General features: G+C 39.6%; 1 protein-coding gene and 2 non-coding genes across 3 annotated transcripts; 1 reads left to right on the top strand and 2 right to left on the bottom strand.

Annotated features, from left to right (window-relative positions):
* Positions 1-35: 35 nt before the first annotated feature.
* On the bottom strand, positions 36-12,563 carry LOC113527304 (LIM and SH3 domain protein 1). The gene is made up of 7 exons (XM_026914963.3): positions 12,289-12,563; positions 10,052-10,146; positions 6,221-6,305; positions 2,847-2,954; positions 2,219-2,294; positions 2,000-2,094; positions 36-1,036 (listed from the first exon to the last, which is right to left on the bottom strand). The coding sequence occupies exons 1-7, from the start codon at positions 12,355-12,357 to the stop codon at positions 863-865; spliced, it is 702 nt and encodes a 233-aa protein (XP_026770764.1). The 5' UTR covers positions 12,358-12,563; the 3' UTR covers positions 36-862.
* Positions 8,144-8,334, bottom strand: LOC113527805 (U2 spliceosomal RNA). Its single transcript, XR_003402888.1, has one exon. It is a non-coding gene; the product is annotated as a U2 spliceosomal RNA (small nuclear RNA).
* Positions 12,564-14,730: 2,167 nt separating the features above from the next.
* On the top strand, positions 14,731-14,802 carry trnac-gca (transfer RNA cysteine (anticodon GCA)). Its single transcript has one exon. It is a non-coding gene; the product is annotated as a tRNA-Cys (tRNA).
* The last annotated feature ends 675 nt before the right edge of the window (positions 14,803-15,477 follow it).

Raw genomic sequence — 15,477 nt, 5'->3', positions numbered from 1 at the left:
TAGTGTACTCTAGAACTCTAGAAAGCATACACACCTTCTTTAACTGGTTTAATCATAAGTTTATTATTGAATATATTCATGAATTGGAATGCTTTCTTACAAAATAACAATGGAATGATATGTCACATTTATGCCAATATATACCAATAAAACCTGGAGTTTTCTTCTTTCCTGATGAAATATTTAAGAAATTACTGTACCATATCTAATTTTTTTTTTATATAAAACCATTACATTTTTTGGTATTTTTCCCTCAAAGTGCATAAAAAGAACTCCAAAGGGCTTCAACCACCCAACTGCAGCACTTGACATAACAAGCTTGTGATTAAGACAATGATTGAGCAATGAGTGCTGGTCACTCATCTGACCATTCAACTGACTGAAACTGCATTTCCCAGCAGCCACTGCAGCTTTGATTTCTAGAATACAAATAATCCTTACAGGCAACTTGATATCTCATCTCAACATTTCGCCAGTGTCTTTGAAGCTGAAGGTAGAATACAATCTGAGCCATAATTTTGAGCACAGGGCAAAGCAATGCACAAAACCAACAAACACTGCCCACATGGGAAAAGGAGAAGTAAATAAAATTTAAAAAGATAAAAAATAATAATGCTCATTCAGCTGATAGGAGCAGTGTTTTTCTTCTAAGCGTATTAGCATTGTGTCTAAAAAAAAAAAAAAAAAGCTAAAGCTTAGATGCCTGATCAAGTTTCTCTCGCATTTAATTAAGACCATGTTAAACCAATAGTGAAATTAACTTGGAAGGAGAAAAAAAAAAACATAAATGGAGATGGCACCAGGGTCGTTCCAATGTACATCCTTCCACCTGCATCCTTCTCCTCCGCTCAGCCACGCTCACTCATATAGCCTCCACGTAGTTGGCGGGTAGCATGCCCTGCTGGCCCGTGCGCTCCACACGGCCGAACATCCATCCCTCATCTATCTGCTGCACGTCCACGATCACGTCTCCATCGGCAAATGAAACCTCGTCCTCATCAGCTGCTGCGTAGTCGTAGATTGCTCTGTAGCGCTTCTGCACACACACAGGCACTGGTTTAGCTGAATTTCAGTTGCATTTTAACACTTACCTTTACTTATGTTCCATTTTAAAGTGCTCCTGAATGTGTCATATTAAACCATTAAAGAAAACCTATCTAGAATAAAAAACGCATAGCAATATCCATAATATGGAAATTAGAAACACTGCATACCCTCCTCCCACCCCAAATAGCTAGCCATCAGCGTCTGTTTATTTAACAGTAGCCAAAACCTCAAATTATACATAATAGCCATGATTTTGTCCTTCCCTAGCATTAGCCAAGTTACCTAACTAGCTTAGTATGCAAGTTCTTTGGCTTCTAGTAATTTGCATATCAAACAGGTTTAGGCAGTTCTTTTGAGAATATTTCTCGGCATTACAAGCTGAGCTTGAATGTAATGCTTCCATCTATTTTTTTTTGTTTGTTTTTACATTAGTACTCAAATCTATTTTAATTGGAAAAAATTAAATGTAATGCTCTGTTAACAAAATTTGACCCAATCTATATAATCAAAGGCACAGGTTCCTGAGCTGAAAATATATTATAGTCTGTGAATGAGTGTGTGAATGTGTGTATGCATGGTGCCTTGTGACCACTGGGTGTGAGATGGTAGTGTTCCTAGGATGGGCTCTGGATCTATTGTAACCCTAACCAAGATAAAGCAGATACTGAAACTGAATAAATGAATATATAATCAAAGTCACGGAAGAGCAGTTAACCATATAAAAACATTTTTCGCAGAGATATTTTAGTGCAATCTTATCTTGAAAGACTCGGCCACACCTGAGTCTATTGAAAGCCAAGATCAACTGATTAAACTGGTGGAATCAGGTGTGGTTCCTCCTTGACTGGAATGAAAACCTGCACCTACACTGGCCCTTCGGGGATAAGAACGTTCACCCCTGTTTTAGTGTGTTAACATGGAGAATTGAACTTGATGTGGTGCAATTCCTCACCCCGCCAGTAGAAGGTGGTGGAGCTGCAGCAGAGCGAGCAGGCTGGGGGTCATAGTTGTAGTTCTGAGGGCTGGTTGGGCTGGTAGGCTGGTAGGCTATGCATTGAAAAAGAAAGAAATTGTGCACAGGTATTAGACTAATGTTCAGGATGTACAATCATTCTGATAAGAGAAATGAGAAAAATAAAAGGAAGAACTGCAGCCATGTACTGATTGGTACCTCTATTAGCGTTGCTCTCAGGGGGCTGAGCCTCACCTCCCATTCGGGTCTTTTCAAAGTCCTCATGATACTTGATCTGATGCATGACACATGACAAACATCCACACACAAACACACACACACACACAGTGCTGTGTTACAACTATGAACTTCAAACACAAGATGTCAGTGTATTCCACTGTGTTGGGCTATTCTAAGAAGAGTTGAAAACGGACACAGGCAGAGGAAATGACACTTCAACACTGGCCGTGTGATCTTAATGTTGCCTGGAAACAAGCCATGACATAAGATCATGAAGGTGGTGTAAGAGAGAAAGGCAGGTAGCAGTAGATAATGACAAAAAATTAGAGAGAAAGAGTACAGAAGAATGAGTACATTTGAAAGAATTTTGAGTCTCATACAGAACAGACAAAAAACACGGGGAAACAACTTGTAGACAGATGGGAAGGAAAGGAAGTGGAGCTCAGGGCAGGGAGGGAAGGGAGGAGTCTGAAACAGAGTGAAATGTGCCTCAACATGTGTTCCAAACCTTAAGTGACATGTTATATGAAATATTCCTCAATTGTGTGAAAATCCTTCTTCTGCATATAAGGTGATATTATAGTTCCTTGCCAGTTTGGCAGCTTACGTTGCTGATCTGGTCCTGTGTTTTCTTGATTCTCTGCATCTCTGGTGTGTCAGCCACCACACTGAAGCCTTTCCCTTTGTTCTTCTCAAATTCCTCTTTATAGAGCACCTATATGGGACATAAGACAGAGAAGAAACAGACAGAATTATTCATTTTACAGTTAATACATGGCATTGCACACCTAGTGCATACATGAACTCCCCTATCCAGCTGGTAGTTCAGTTCAAGTTGCTCAGTGACCAACAAGAAACAAAGACAACAGACAAGCTTTTGAAAAGTCAAACTATGAATAATGATGTGTGGTTTACATGAAATATCATGGTCTCTGCAGTGAAAAATGTGCCTCTGACATATACACACCTTCTTTTGCTATGCCTCAATTCATTCTCCACAAACATTACTCATGTGCATACATGCAAGCACAAACACATGCAAACACAGCCTTGAATTACAGCCTTTGAGGTATTTAGGGTTACTATATCTGATCTAGGCCTATAGTGAAACCTCAGTACTCAAAGAGAATTCTTATTTGTTCAAACAAAAGCTGCATATTTTTGCATTAAAAAAAACAGCCCCACAGTGTCAAAATTGTCATGTATTTCTAATATGTGGGAATTAATTAATGGCCAGATGCAGCCATACATTTGTTCACCAAATTGTAGGCCTGCATGCAGAAAGGCTCTAAAATATGAGCTGAAGATACCCCACGCTCCAAAACACAAAACAGTCTGAAAAGAAGATGAAACACCCCGCCCCCAACCAAACAGAAATAAAATACAGAAGCAATCGAGTCTGTATGTTTTGTAGTTCCACCTTTCACACTTTACTTACAAAAGGCAGTGTAATGGCAAACAAAAGTGACAGTGTCTGCAGTGGCCTTTACTTTACTGAAGGCCTGTAAAATCAGACCTGGCGCTTTCAGACTGGCTGTAGTTTACTGCTGTATAAACTGTAGGTAATCTCCAGACTCTCTTAACAGAGCGTTGTTCTACTGCTGCTCTTATAGTGATTTTCACTGCAAGATGATAAGTGTGTTTTTTTAGCCCCCAACCACAAGTACCTCATCGTGGCTCAGAGATAAATTATTAATAACAGCATGTAGCCTTGTTGGGTTTCTGTGGGCTTTCTGTGTAATGATTAGCCTTCGCTGAGGTGGGCATGTGCAGAAAAGAAAAAAAGTGCAGGAAGTGCATTATAGAGGATGTCTAACCAACATTTAGGTACAGCTACAGACAAAGGTGCACGTCACCAAACAGCCCATGCTTCACCACACAGCCTGAGCCAAATTGAAACACCCCATTGCACACATACATTCTTGACTGGTCTGAAAAAGGGAGAGGGGGATTGTAACACACATACACTCACAAGGCTGACGTTCTACAGATCAACATCCCCATCCCCCTCTCTTTACTTCTCCATCATCCCGGAAATTCCCCATAAAGCGTCCAAGCGTGCTGACCCCAGAGGGCCTGCTGGACTCCCACAGCCTGTAAACAAAGCCCCTAAATAGAGAGAGAGAAATGAAAGACCCCCTCTGCCACACAACTATGCCAAAAATGATGAGTAACGCCACTGCTATGAGTGTTATGCGTCCACTGCAACAGTACCAACCATCAGAGTGTTCTTGTGCTTTTAAGGGCTTGCATCGTTGCTGAATGTCTATGCAAAAAAAAAAAAAAAGAAGCTAAGTCTGTCTGAGTTTCCTTTACCAGACTGCCTTTTAGTCAGCTTTCTGTTTTATGTTTTTGAAATAAGGCCAACTAATTGCACAGTTAACTTCCTTAGCACTGTTGAATTCTTCAGTCTGTTTGGTCAGATGTCTATATTAATATGCTCATTGTAATATGTTATTGTTTCTTGTAACAATTCATTCACAAGGACTTGTACGATATCTGCAAAATCTAAGGCTAACAAAGCAGATTTTAAAAAAGCATAATTGTTGATATGTGAAGCTTTCTGTAAGGAGATGATTATGGAAGGAGTCAGAAGTGTCAATGCTTTTTTGTAATCAGTAAGTTTATTAAAAAACTCTGAAAAATCTTCAGGACAGCGCTTTTTGCCTTAATTAAATTCAAGAGAGAGAAGGAAGAGGCTGGTGAGGGAACAACTGTTTATAGCTGTGATAATTAAAAATATAACAGGAACTAACTTATCTTGAGGAACTAACTAGACACCACAGCATCAGATGTAATGATAAACACATTAAAAAATATGTTTCACAATTGTTGGCAAATTGCTGTGTAAGAAGACGAATAAAACACACTGAGATGTGCTGTTACAGGAAAATAATCCACTTTGGGTTGGCAACTGTAACACCGCTTTGTTTCAGGCCACACACACCATGCAGTTGTGGATAATTTTCCTTTACCACCACCCCGTTGTGTTTTATTCCTTACTTAAAACATTGCACCTGGTTTTTAATCCAATCTGGATTGCCAGTGTTAATTACTGTCCTTAATCCATATAGTTGAGATAACAGGATGGTGCTCAGAACCCCTAAAAATACCCTGGTCTTTGCAGAGTCTCCAGGTCTGAAATCACTCCCTATTAACTGCAAATAAAATAAGGCTAAGGTTAAGGAGGGGCTCTTTTTAAATAGAAGGAAATGTTACGCTATGTCTATTCACTTTTTGATAGGGCAAGTGACAAAGAAACAGAGAAAGGTCATTGGGAAACAGGAAATAGAAGGGTGGGGTGGGTGAGAGAAAAAGGTGGGGGAAAGGAGGGCAAACGGAACGAATATGGCACAGAACAAGAGCAGATGGTGCTTATACCGTCTACATGGGGAGTGTGACCTCACAGGAAGATCACTGGATAAAATACCGTCTATGCATGGGTCACTTATAGATCTTACGCATGTTGTTCATTGCTGATTATAATCACTACAGTGTTCAACATTTTTCTCTTTATTAACCCGCTCATATATACACTATACCTTACTGTACTAATTTGGAAAGGTCAGTCACTGCCTGTTACAGGCATCAGGTGGTGTGTGTGTGTAAGTGGGGGGTAGAGGAGGAAGGGAAATGGCAATAGCCTGTATTTTGGATGGTATGGAGAGTCCGTCTGTTGTAGATTGTTGCCAAGGGGATCCAATTGTCATGACAGCAGGACCTGCTGATCGGTGAGCCATAGAGGGGAGGATGGCCAGAAAGTATCAGAAAAGAAGAAAGAACTTAAAACAGATTAAACACTGTGTCAGAGAGTAACTATTCAAATATAACTAATTATTGTGACCAGACTAGCATGGCCAATGCTACTGGATTTACTGGAATTGAAGCAAAGAGGCAGTCAGAAAGTAGACATGAAGGATTATGGGCTGGAACAGGAAGGGCAAGGGAGGAAGAGGAGGATGAGCAACAAGGTTACCCTACCTGGCTTTGCATCTTGCTCTGCTGCTTGAGCCGGATGTTCTCTGGAGTATCAGCCACACTGGTGAAGCCCGTCTTGGGGTAGTGCCTGGAAAAAAAAAAAAAAAAGACACGAAGAAGTGACTTGTCTGAATGAACTACACTCTGTTTACTACAAATGTAGCTAAAAAGACAAGGCTACAGTAGGAGGACTGACAGGACAACATGAAGGGAGCAGAGGCAAAGTGAATAAAAATGTGTTTTTGTGTTTTGCATTATGCCTGCAGCTGAAGACCTGCTTGGACACGTCAGTCTCAGCAGTCTATGCATCTTTCTCCACTGGAATTTGGGAGAAAGAGTGGAGATAATAGTGATAATGCCCCAACACTGTTCAGACCCTTAAGGATGAACTCAAATTCACCACACACAAAAAGGATGAAAACCATAAGCCTTCTGATGCAGTCAAGCTTATTTGAAGTCAGTGCTTACTCAACCCAGCTTGCTATAAAAATATCTGGTCAAAAAAAAAAAAGATTTTAAGTGATCAGAGTCTCATAAAGCAACACTGCTTCCCTTAAACTCAGTTTCACCAGCTCTCAGTGCAGACCGGTGGGAGTGACTGAGTGTTTGGACAGCATTTAGTAGCATTCTTGTCTCAGTGTCCAGCTGGGAGGAGGAGTTTGGTCTTGGTTCCCAAATGAATCCCACATATTTGCACGAGAGAGGAAAGGGAGCATGCAGTCATTTCTGCAAACATTCAGTGCTATAAACTGCTTCAAAATACAGTGCTGTGTAGCTGCTTTACATTTAACATGCTGTCATTCCAAAACCAGAATCTCTATTTGGGCTAGGCAAAGTGATGTTATAATATTAATATTATGATAAATTATGCCAAAATAAATTGTAGAATTTTTTATATATATTTTTCAGTGTTAAATATTTTTTCTGTACATAATTAAAAGTTTGTATATTGTAGAAGGTATCATGATATAGTATTTTTATCAAATTACCCACTCTTACTCTCTATTTGCTGATAGTTTTTGTGTTTGTGTCCATGTGTGAACATGTTCCTGTTCTTGTCCTGGTCTGACCTCGTGGCCACTTCCACCACCTCGGGGAAGCAAATTTGGATTGGTAAGCAAACTACACAAGCACAAAGCCCTTATTCACAAACCATTCAGCTCAGGTTAAATCAAATAGCAGGGATGCGGAAACTGCATTCAGGGGCAGCATTGCCATGTTGCATTGCTCCGAGCAACAGTTTCAGGCCAAAGGCAAATAGGCTGGGTTCTAGAGAGATGACACATAGGCAACTAGAGGGAGGAGGATACAAGCTTGCACATAAGGTCTCTTGTACGTGCAGACAAACAGACAGGCCGATTCAGAAATAATGAACTCTCTGTGCATTGTCTCGCCACACTATTTTGACAGAAATAGTGTCAAAATATTGAGATGAAGAAATAGCCTGAATCTAAACTGGATCAGATGGAAATGAGGTCAGATTAAACCTGTCTAAATAAAGCCTACTGCTCTTCAGATTGAAATCAAGAATGCTGTGTGTCTCTTTCTTTAAGATGGTGAACAAATAAAGGCCACATGACTCATACTCAGGGAGGATTCTGAGTCAAAGATGATTCTTCTCCAAACAGGTATTAAGGCTCCAGTCTGCTGGTTTAAGCTTAAGCTATGAAGAATAAAGAGAGAGAAGCCGTTATTTGTCACATATTCCTTACAGCACAGTGAAATTCTTTTCACTGCATATCCCAGCTTGTTAGGAAGTTGGGGTCAGAGTGAAGGGTTAGCCATGATACGGCGCCCCTGGAGCAGAGAGGGTTAAGGCCCTGCTCAAGGGCCCAGGAGTGGCAGCTTGGCAGTACTGGGGCTTGAATCCCTAACCTTCGGATCAGTAACCCACATCCTTAACCACTGAGCCATCACTGCCGCATAAGGGGGTGCATCATTCCCAGAAGCACTGCAATACTGGGCTGATGCGTGGAGTGGACTGAGCAACCTTCTATTCCATCTCCCTGTTCAAATAATCAATTTAATATATGGTCCCCGGATAGGGGACGCAACAGACATTAAACTGATAAGAACAGATACTACACTTGATCTTAGCCAAAAGGCAGAGAAGTGATCAAACAGTGAATAGTGTTCAAACACTTCAACAAAGAGATGATGTGTTATGGTAGAGAATGTCTCATTTCTCCCGTGTAGAGAACGATAAAGGTGTGGAGGTGCCAACATTGCTAACAAGAAAATCCTAGCAGGCCCGATGCTTAAAAAACTCCCTGGCATTTACAAGTTTACTACTGACATAAAAAGAAAAGGAAACAAACAAATCAAATAACTTGTCTGCCCAAATAGGAGCACAAAGTTGCACAAGAAAAAATAATTTTCTTAAATATAAGATACCCACTGAAAGAAAATATTGAATAGCAATACAGCACATTTTACAGTGCATTATTATTATATTATTAAACCGTCTGCTTATCGACACAGAAATGCAAAATACTCACCCTTTTGTTTTCATAAATTCACAGGTCAAAAGAAGTCCTAGGTAAATTTGGCACAGAGCAAAAGTAACCGCAAATGTGTCGCTCATATTGCACATTCTTTCCCTGTCAGTGAACTGGCTTTTCTGACAAACAAATTTTATTCACATTTAGTCTGACTGCTGCTTTAGTTGAAAAATAGAAAAGTATCATTTTCAGATGGCTCACGTATCACTGTAGTGAGTGATCAATAATCATAAATGTTCTGGCTAAACTAGTGATGATGGTACCACTGCAGCTGGATACACTAACATATGTCCTTTCCTCCTAACCATGGCATATTCCTGAGCTGAATGTAGCATGATACACATAAAGCCAAGGAAAAGTACCTGGGCACAAGTACAGACAAAAGGTCATTGTGCAGGTCAGTGCAGAAGTGAGACTGGCAGCTGTGGAAAGAACCTTGTAAACTATCTATTTTAACACTTCCATGTGAAAGTAGCATTCGTCTGCTGTAGTCAAACACCATATTATAAAGGGTTTGTATATAACTCAGTGGATTAACGGATAAAAAAAAAAAAAAGTCGTGAACATGCAAAAGTAAACTGACACCCATCCAATGAGGAGTGTACGGAGCCCCTAAGGGGACATGGTGATGGAAAAAAATATGAGATGGGAAGAAATTTCTATTTCAATGCTTTTGCATTCGTTCACAAAACTTCTGCTTTTGTGAAAGAACGCAAATATCGTTGTGAGAGAATGCCAAAGTTTTGCGAGAGAATGCGAAAGCATTGAAATATAAATTTTCCTTCCATCTCATATTTTTTTCCATTGCCATGTCCCCTTAGGGGCACCGTAGGAGTGTTTGTGCAGTCTGAGAACATTACTGAACTCCAACCAAACAGAAGCCCTAATGTTTATCACTTAGTGAAGTGATGTAATATTGAAATGAGATGTGCGCATGTTTGCATGTTACTCAAAATTTGCTTTGCTCACAGGACTTAATGACACCCACAAGCTCTGGATTGTTGTCCAGTGACAAAATAGGCAAATGTTCAAACTCCCACACATCTCCCCTAAGTGTGAGAATGATGCTCAGAACACTGAAACTTAAGGCTCTTGCATTTTTGTAGGTAACCTGTCAACACACACACACACATACACACACATACACACACACACCAGTACAGATACTGGGTCGTACTAACGTTCAAACAAAGGAGATAAAAATGAAAGAGAAGTGCAATCCTTGCCAGAAAGCATTACAGGGAGGAAAGACAGATTGAGCACACACCCTCAGGAGACATGAGGACAGGCAGAACGAAGGACGGAAAAGAGGGTGAAAGTGCTGAGAGCTTACTGGCTGCAGTAGGGTTTCTTGTCGAAGCCTTTGTAGTTCTTCATGTTTAGAGTCATTTTGCAGACCTCGCAGCTGAAACATCCTTTGTGCCAATACTGCAACACATGAAAGACAGAACACACAGAGCATAAATTTGGAATACTGACTATCTGGCATCAACACAAAACATGGTAAATACATTTATGATTATCCTTGATACACAAACATTAACCCATTAAGATAAGCATGTGACCATGTGATAGCAGCATTAAGGTGCCAGCTTAATAGTTCAAAGTTTTTAATCCCTGCTACAGATTCTGACCTCTGAACTGTGACTTGTGACCAATATTCTTTATTTTTTACTAATGTGTGACCTTTGACTTCTGTGATTGTTATTTGCTAGTTTTGGCTAAACGTTATTTTGATCTCAAATGTCTTTTGACTTCTTTTGATCTCAAATGTCTTTTGACTTCATCAAAAATACCGAAAAATCTATTTTGAACTTTCATGTTCCATAAAAATATGCTTCAGGATAAAGAAGCATCACCATGCAGAATATTTTGACCTGTAATAGACCCAAATAAAGGTAAAGCAATTATTATGAGCCAGGCAGCAGTATGTAAAGTAGGGCTGCCTAAATCCAGGCCACTGCAGAGAAAGTGGAGTATAAAGAAACATACATCAGCCTGGTCTGTGAGATCATTGTATGTTCCTCCAGGTTTTTCACATTGACACTGAGTATGGTATTATTCACTGCCCAAAAATACACTCACACCCAGACAGGAACATACGAATGTGGGAAGTCCCTAGAGTAAGACGCAATGACTACTTGATTTGACTTTAGAACAAAGTGCATCCTCATTTTTGTGCAGAATTCTCCTGTCATCCTGCCACATTCATACATACCCTGGTTTCTCTGAATTCCTGTGACTTATATTGACATCAAACAAGTTATCAGTCATTTACTTATCATACATTTATTACCATAGCATTACCACATAGTAATACAACACTGAGCAATATTGTTCAAATCAACTCATCTATCAGTTATTTTATAGTCTTTCTGAGACCTGCACTAGCTAGCGGTGGGATCTTCTGGTACTTACTTGGTCCAACTTCAGCATGTTTCCTACATGCTGCCTAACGTAACTTTTCTCTAGAAGACTAACCTGACTTCCTCTTTTTTTTTGTTGTTGTCTACATTCAAATGCAACAGCGGCTTGCAAAGAGATGACATGCAGAAATTTGCCCATGAGCAGTTGCTCTTCAGCCCAGTACTGCAACACTCAGGCCTTTCACACAATGTCTATCACGCATAGCTCATCCAGCACTGACTCACTCTTACGTGATCTTCCAGAGAAGATGCAGCACACCTCCACAAGACTTTCACACAACCTTTTGCACAAAAAACACCAAAACTGAAAAGCAACAAACACACTATGAAAAGGATGTGCTATCAACAAATCAAAAACTATTGCAACTATTATTATCAAGGCCACCGAAACTCTTCAGGCGGGAACTACAGAATTTAGCAAGCTCTAATTGTGGAATAGGTTATATTCTGAGAAATGCAATGTTGTCTTGTGGTTAGAAACTGGAATGTTAAAAATTATAGACATGAACAGAGCAGATTTGGTTTGGAAAATCTGGTAGACAAGCAAACTGTAGCTTTGATGTAAGTGGGTTATATCCCATATGATTGGATTGCCCCTGGATGAGGCCCACCACAGTAGCTCACACAAACCTACTGCTGCCAATGACAACGCCCACATTTTTCTTCAACACAAGATGCCTTGAAGATGAAGAAGGCATACAAAGGTAATTGCACATAGTTATTGTGTATATGTTCCACCAGTTGTGTTCATCTGTTTTTCAGAATGTGATCTATGCAAAATAAAACAGTGCTGTAAGACAGAGGTATTGTGCAGAGCCTCCTTTGTGAGGTTCACATTCAGAAATGGGAGCTTCAACAGGAAGCGCCTGCTCAAGTTAAGTCAAGTAAAGTGAAGCCAAACTCAGACCGACATGGTCACCGGCTCCATGAGAACTTTTACCACCAAACACCCCAAATATGTGATACACTTTATCAACATTACACTACACAGTTAACTTCCAAATGTGTGGTTAAGACAAACGCTTATTCCCAGCCCAGCTGGACCAGCTGTGTGTCAAATAACAACACAGGAACGAGGAATAAACACATTCTACTTAGCTACATTATCTTCTTTATAACATAAGAAAGCGGGAGCATTACTCACCTTGTCTAGGCAGTTTACTTTTTCCGTGGGATAGACAACCTTGTTACATCTGCTACACAAGGGATTCATGTTCCTCTGTTTGGCTTTCCTTTCTAATAGAAGAAACAGTTCTGTAAGTCTTCAGCGCCCTTAGCACGCCGCGAGACCGGTACTTAACGGTTAAACCACTGAAACGATGTTAAATATGCTTAAATACAATCGACTTTGTCGGCGCTTAACTATTAACCCTCTCGCTTAGAGCTCAGGCGCGGGCACGCACCGCCCCTCGTGCACGCGCTTTGTGGGACTAATGACGGATGGGCGGGGCTTACAAACCCGCCAGAAAGAGCTGCCAGTACCATATAAGGAGTAAAACGGGCAGAAGCCAAGAAGTGAACTAATAACGTGTGCGTAACAGGATGTTAACGTAGTAAGCCACATGTAGTAACTACAATAACTTGATCATAAACTGTGGGATGAACAGTCGTCCTAAACAATCATTTTTTATATGTAGCCGGTCGTGGTGAAATGATAGGAAGTCAGAAATGCGCAGAAGCCTGAGCTCATAAAAAAAAAGAAAGAAAGAAAGAAAAAACCCTGCATAATTAGGTAGGTGAAGTCAGGTGTATGGGGACACCAGGTAAATTGGGACAGTTTAATTTAGCTACATTTATTTTCTGCCCTGATAAGTGATAGTCAAAAATGATGATACTAAGCCCTTGATAGAATTGATTTAATTCAGGTGACATCACAGAAGAGGGTGTGGTTATCATCAAACAGGAAGTTGGCCCAAAATCTTGGGGTAGGAAAATGACATGCTATGGCTAGTTTTTTTCCATAAGATTATAAAATTGTCATGTCTAATACATGATTTATATACCTATTTTTTATGCATTTATACAGTACATAAGATGTAGGCTACTACTGTAACAAAATAAACATAAAGTTAGTCATGTGCATGTGTTTATAATTAAATTATTTCTAATCAAATTCAAATGATCAAACACAGGACAGCATGATAGCATGGTTCAGGTTAATTGGGACAGTCTTGAAATACAGTAAATGGAGTAAGAAAATGTGAAGGGGTATAATGAACGCATGAAACAGCCCACAACTATACTTAAATAATGCATTGATGGATTTTATGTACATTAAAGGGTGTTATTATGAATCATCTAAAATAAGTAGATGAATAGGGTAGACTGGGAAATGTATGTTATTTAGGCCTACAATGCACAGATTTGACTTAGTGTAGTGTGTTCATATAATTTTAGATATTATATGTGTTGATGTTTTTTTTTTCTTATAATCCTGTCTTTTGCAAGAAATAAATTCTATAATGTAACTTTCCTTTCACTATGATTTATCTTTTACTGTGATTTACTGCTCACACTGAATTTTAGAAAAGATTGGTTATGAATTTGAAAAATACTGAAGATTTTCTAAACTCTGCAATTGTTATTACTGTAGGAAATGAAATATAGAATGTTACTTAGGTCAACATATTAAAATGTGGTCAGTTTTACTCACTGTACTGTACTCACTGTGGTCAGTTTTACTCACTTATACAATATAAGATTAGATGCTGACGATCAATTTGGGTAAGAATTTAAAAAATCTTTTTATTGAAATGTGGCATGCACATCAGTGCCTCTGCACACTCACATCAAGCCTTCTGTGGAGTTTAAAGGAGCAGTTTCTAAGTTTCAGACCCCTCTGCTGCCTGTGAGGTGAACTTTAAATTCCCTTAAATTCTTTGTACTAAACTTATAATCGTTGTTACATGATGAGACACAGTCCTACGATTTTGGTATACTAATCTGGACAATATTATGGATAAAATCATCAGTATGAAAACATGCACTTAATATGCTTTAGGATGTAACCACTGCAGATTACTGCCAGTGTAGAAGTAAAGAATTGCCTGCAGAACTGAATCCCATAGCTGTTTTCAGCCCTTTTCATCCACCGCTGCATGCACAATTTTGACTTTTGTAATATAATTTGTGTTCCCTGGTCCTGGGCTCGTGCAAGCCGTGTGCTGCAGTAAGGTGTTACTCGATCGCCCCCTATTGTCATTCGTTGGAATGGCAGCTGTGTTGTAGAATAGATCCGAAAAGGCACACATAAATACTATATGAGAATACTTTACCATCTTTGACTGTGGTTAAAGGCGTAGCCACAATTATTCTAAAGCTTTACTTTCTTTCTTACTGGGAAACATATCTAAATCCGAAGCTCAACTGCGTTACGGCGAGTAACAAAGCAACCACCCGTTAACATTAGCCAACTGTTCTCTATTAAGACAAGGCTTCATTATCATTAGCTAGTTAGCCAAACCAAATGAGCGACAGAAACAACTGGAAGGAACGATAGAAACAGTCTTAAATTTTTGCTAAATATTTCAAAATAGTTACACGTTCAATTTTATATAGGACTAGTTCGCATCGACAAGACGTGGATGGGGGTATAGCTCAGTGGTAGAGCATTTGACTGCAGATCAAGAGGTCCCCGGTTCAAATCCGGGTGCCCCCTAGTTTTATATTTTGGTTTTTAAAACCCAATTTCATTAAATTCAACCTTCCGTGGTTTACACCTGTATACAGGTGCACAGTATAACGACATTGATTTAATGTGCAGATGATAATACCACATGCAAACAGTGTAATTACACAACCAGAAAGAGTAACTACAAACAAATCAGCATACCATTACATGTACAACATATGGAAGGATAAGATTAAATAGGAAAAACCCCCACACAGACTAAATACAACATACTAAGTACACAACAGTTGCACAAATTTAACAAGAATCACTTCAATGTAGCAAGATGCTTAATGTGTCTTTGAAAACGCAGTCTTATGGGAATGTATGGTGGTAGCAGCCTGACAGTTCTAGGACAGAAACTGTTAAGTTTTGAAGTCTGGGTCTGCTTTCCAGATGACTGTTGGGTCAAAGGTGTTGTGACTGGATTGTGACATTTTGAATTTCCTGTATGGGTGGAAAAACACAGATACACCCTCTCTTTCACCACCCTTTTCCAGTCAGCACCACTGGAGCTGCCATACCAGATCATGATGCAGTTGTTCACTATTATTCTCACTATGCACCTGAAGACATAATGATGTTAGAAGTTTTATTACCTCCTTATAGGCTTCCTCACCATCCTTAGTATTGAGAGCTATGACTTTTGTGCAGTCTGCAAAC

This window comes from Pangasianodon hypophthalmus, chromosome 12 (genome assembly GCF_027358585.1).
Source record: "Pangasianodon hypophthalmus isolate fPanHyp1 chromosome 12, fPanHyp1.pri, whole genome shotgun sequence".
In the NCBI taxonomy this organism is placed as follows: domain Eukaryota; kingdom Metazoa; phylum Chordata; class Actinopteri; order Siluriformes; family Pangasiidae; genus Pangasianodon; species Pangasianodon hypophthalmus.
Note: the sequence above shows the minus strand (reverse complement) of the source record. Positions and strands in the feature narration are given on the sequence as shown.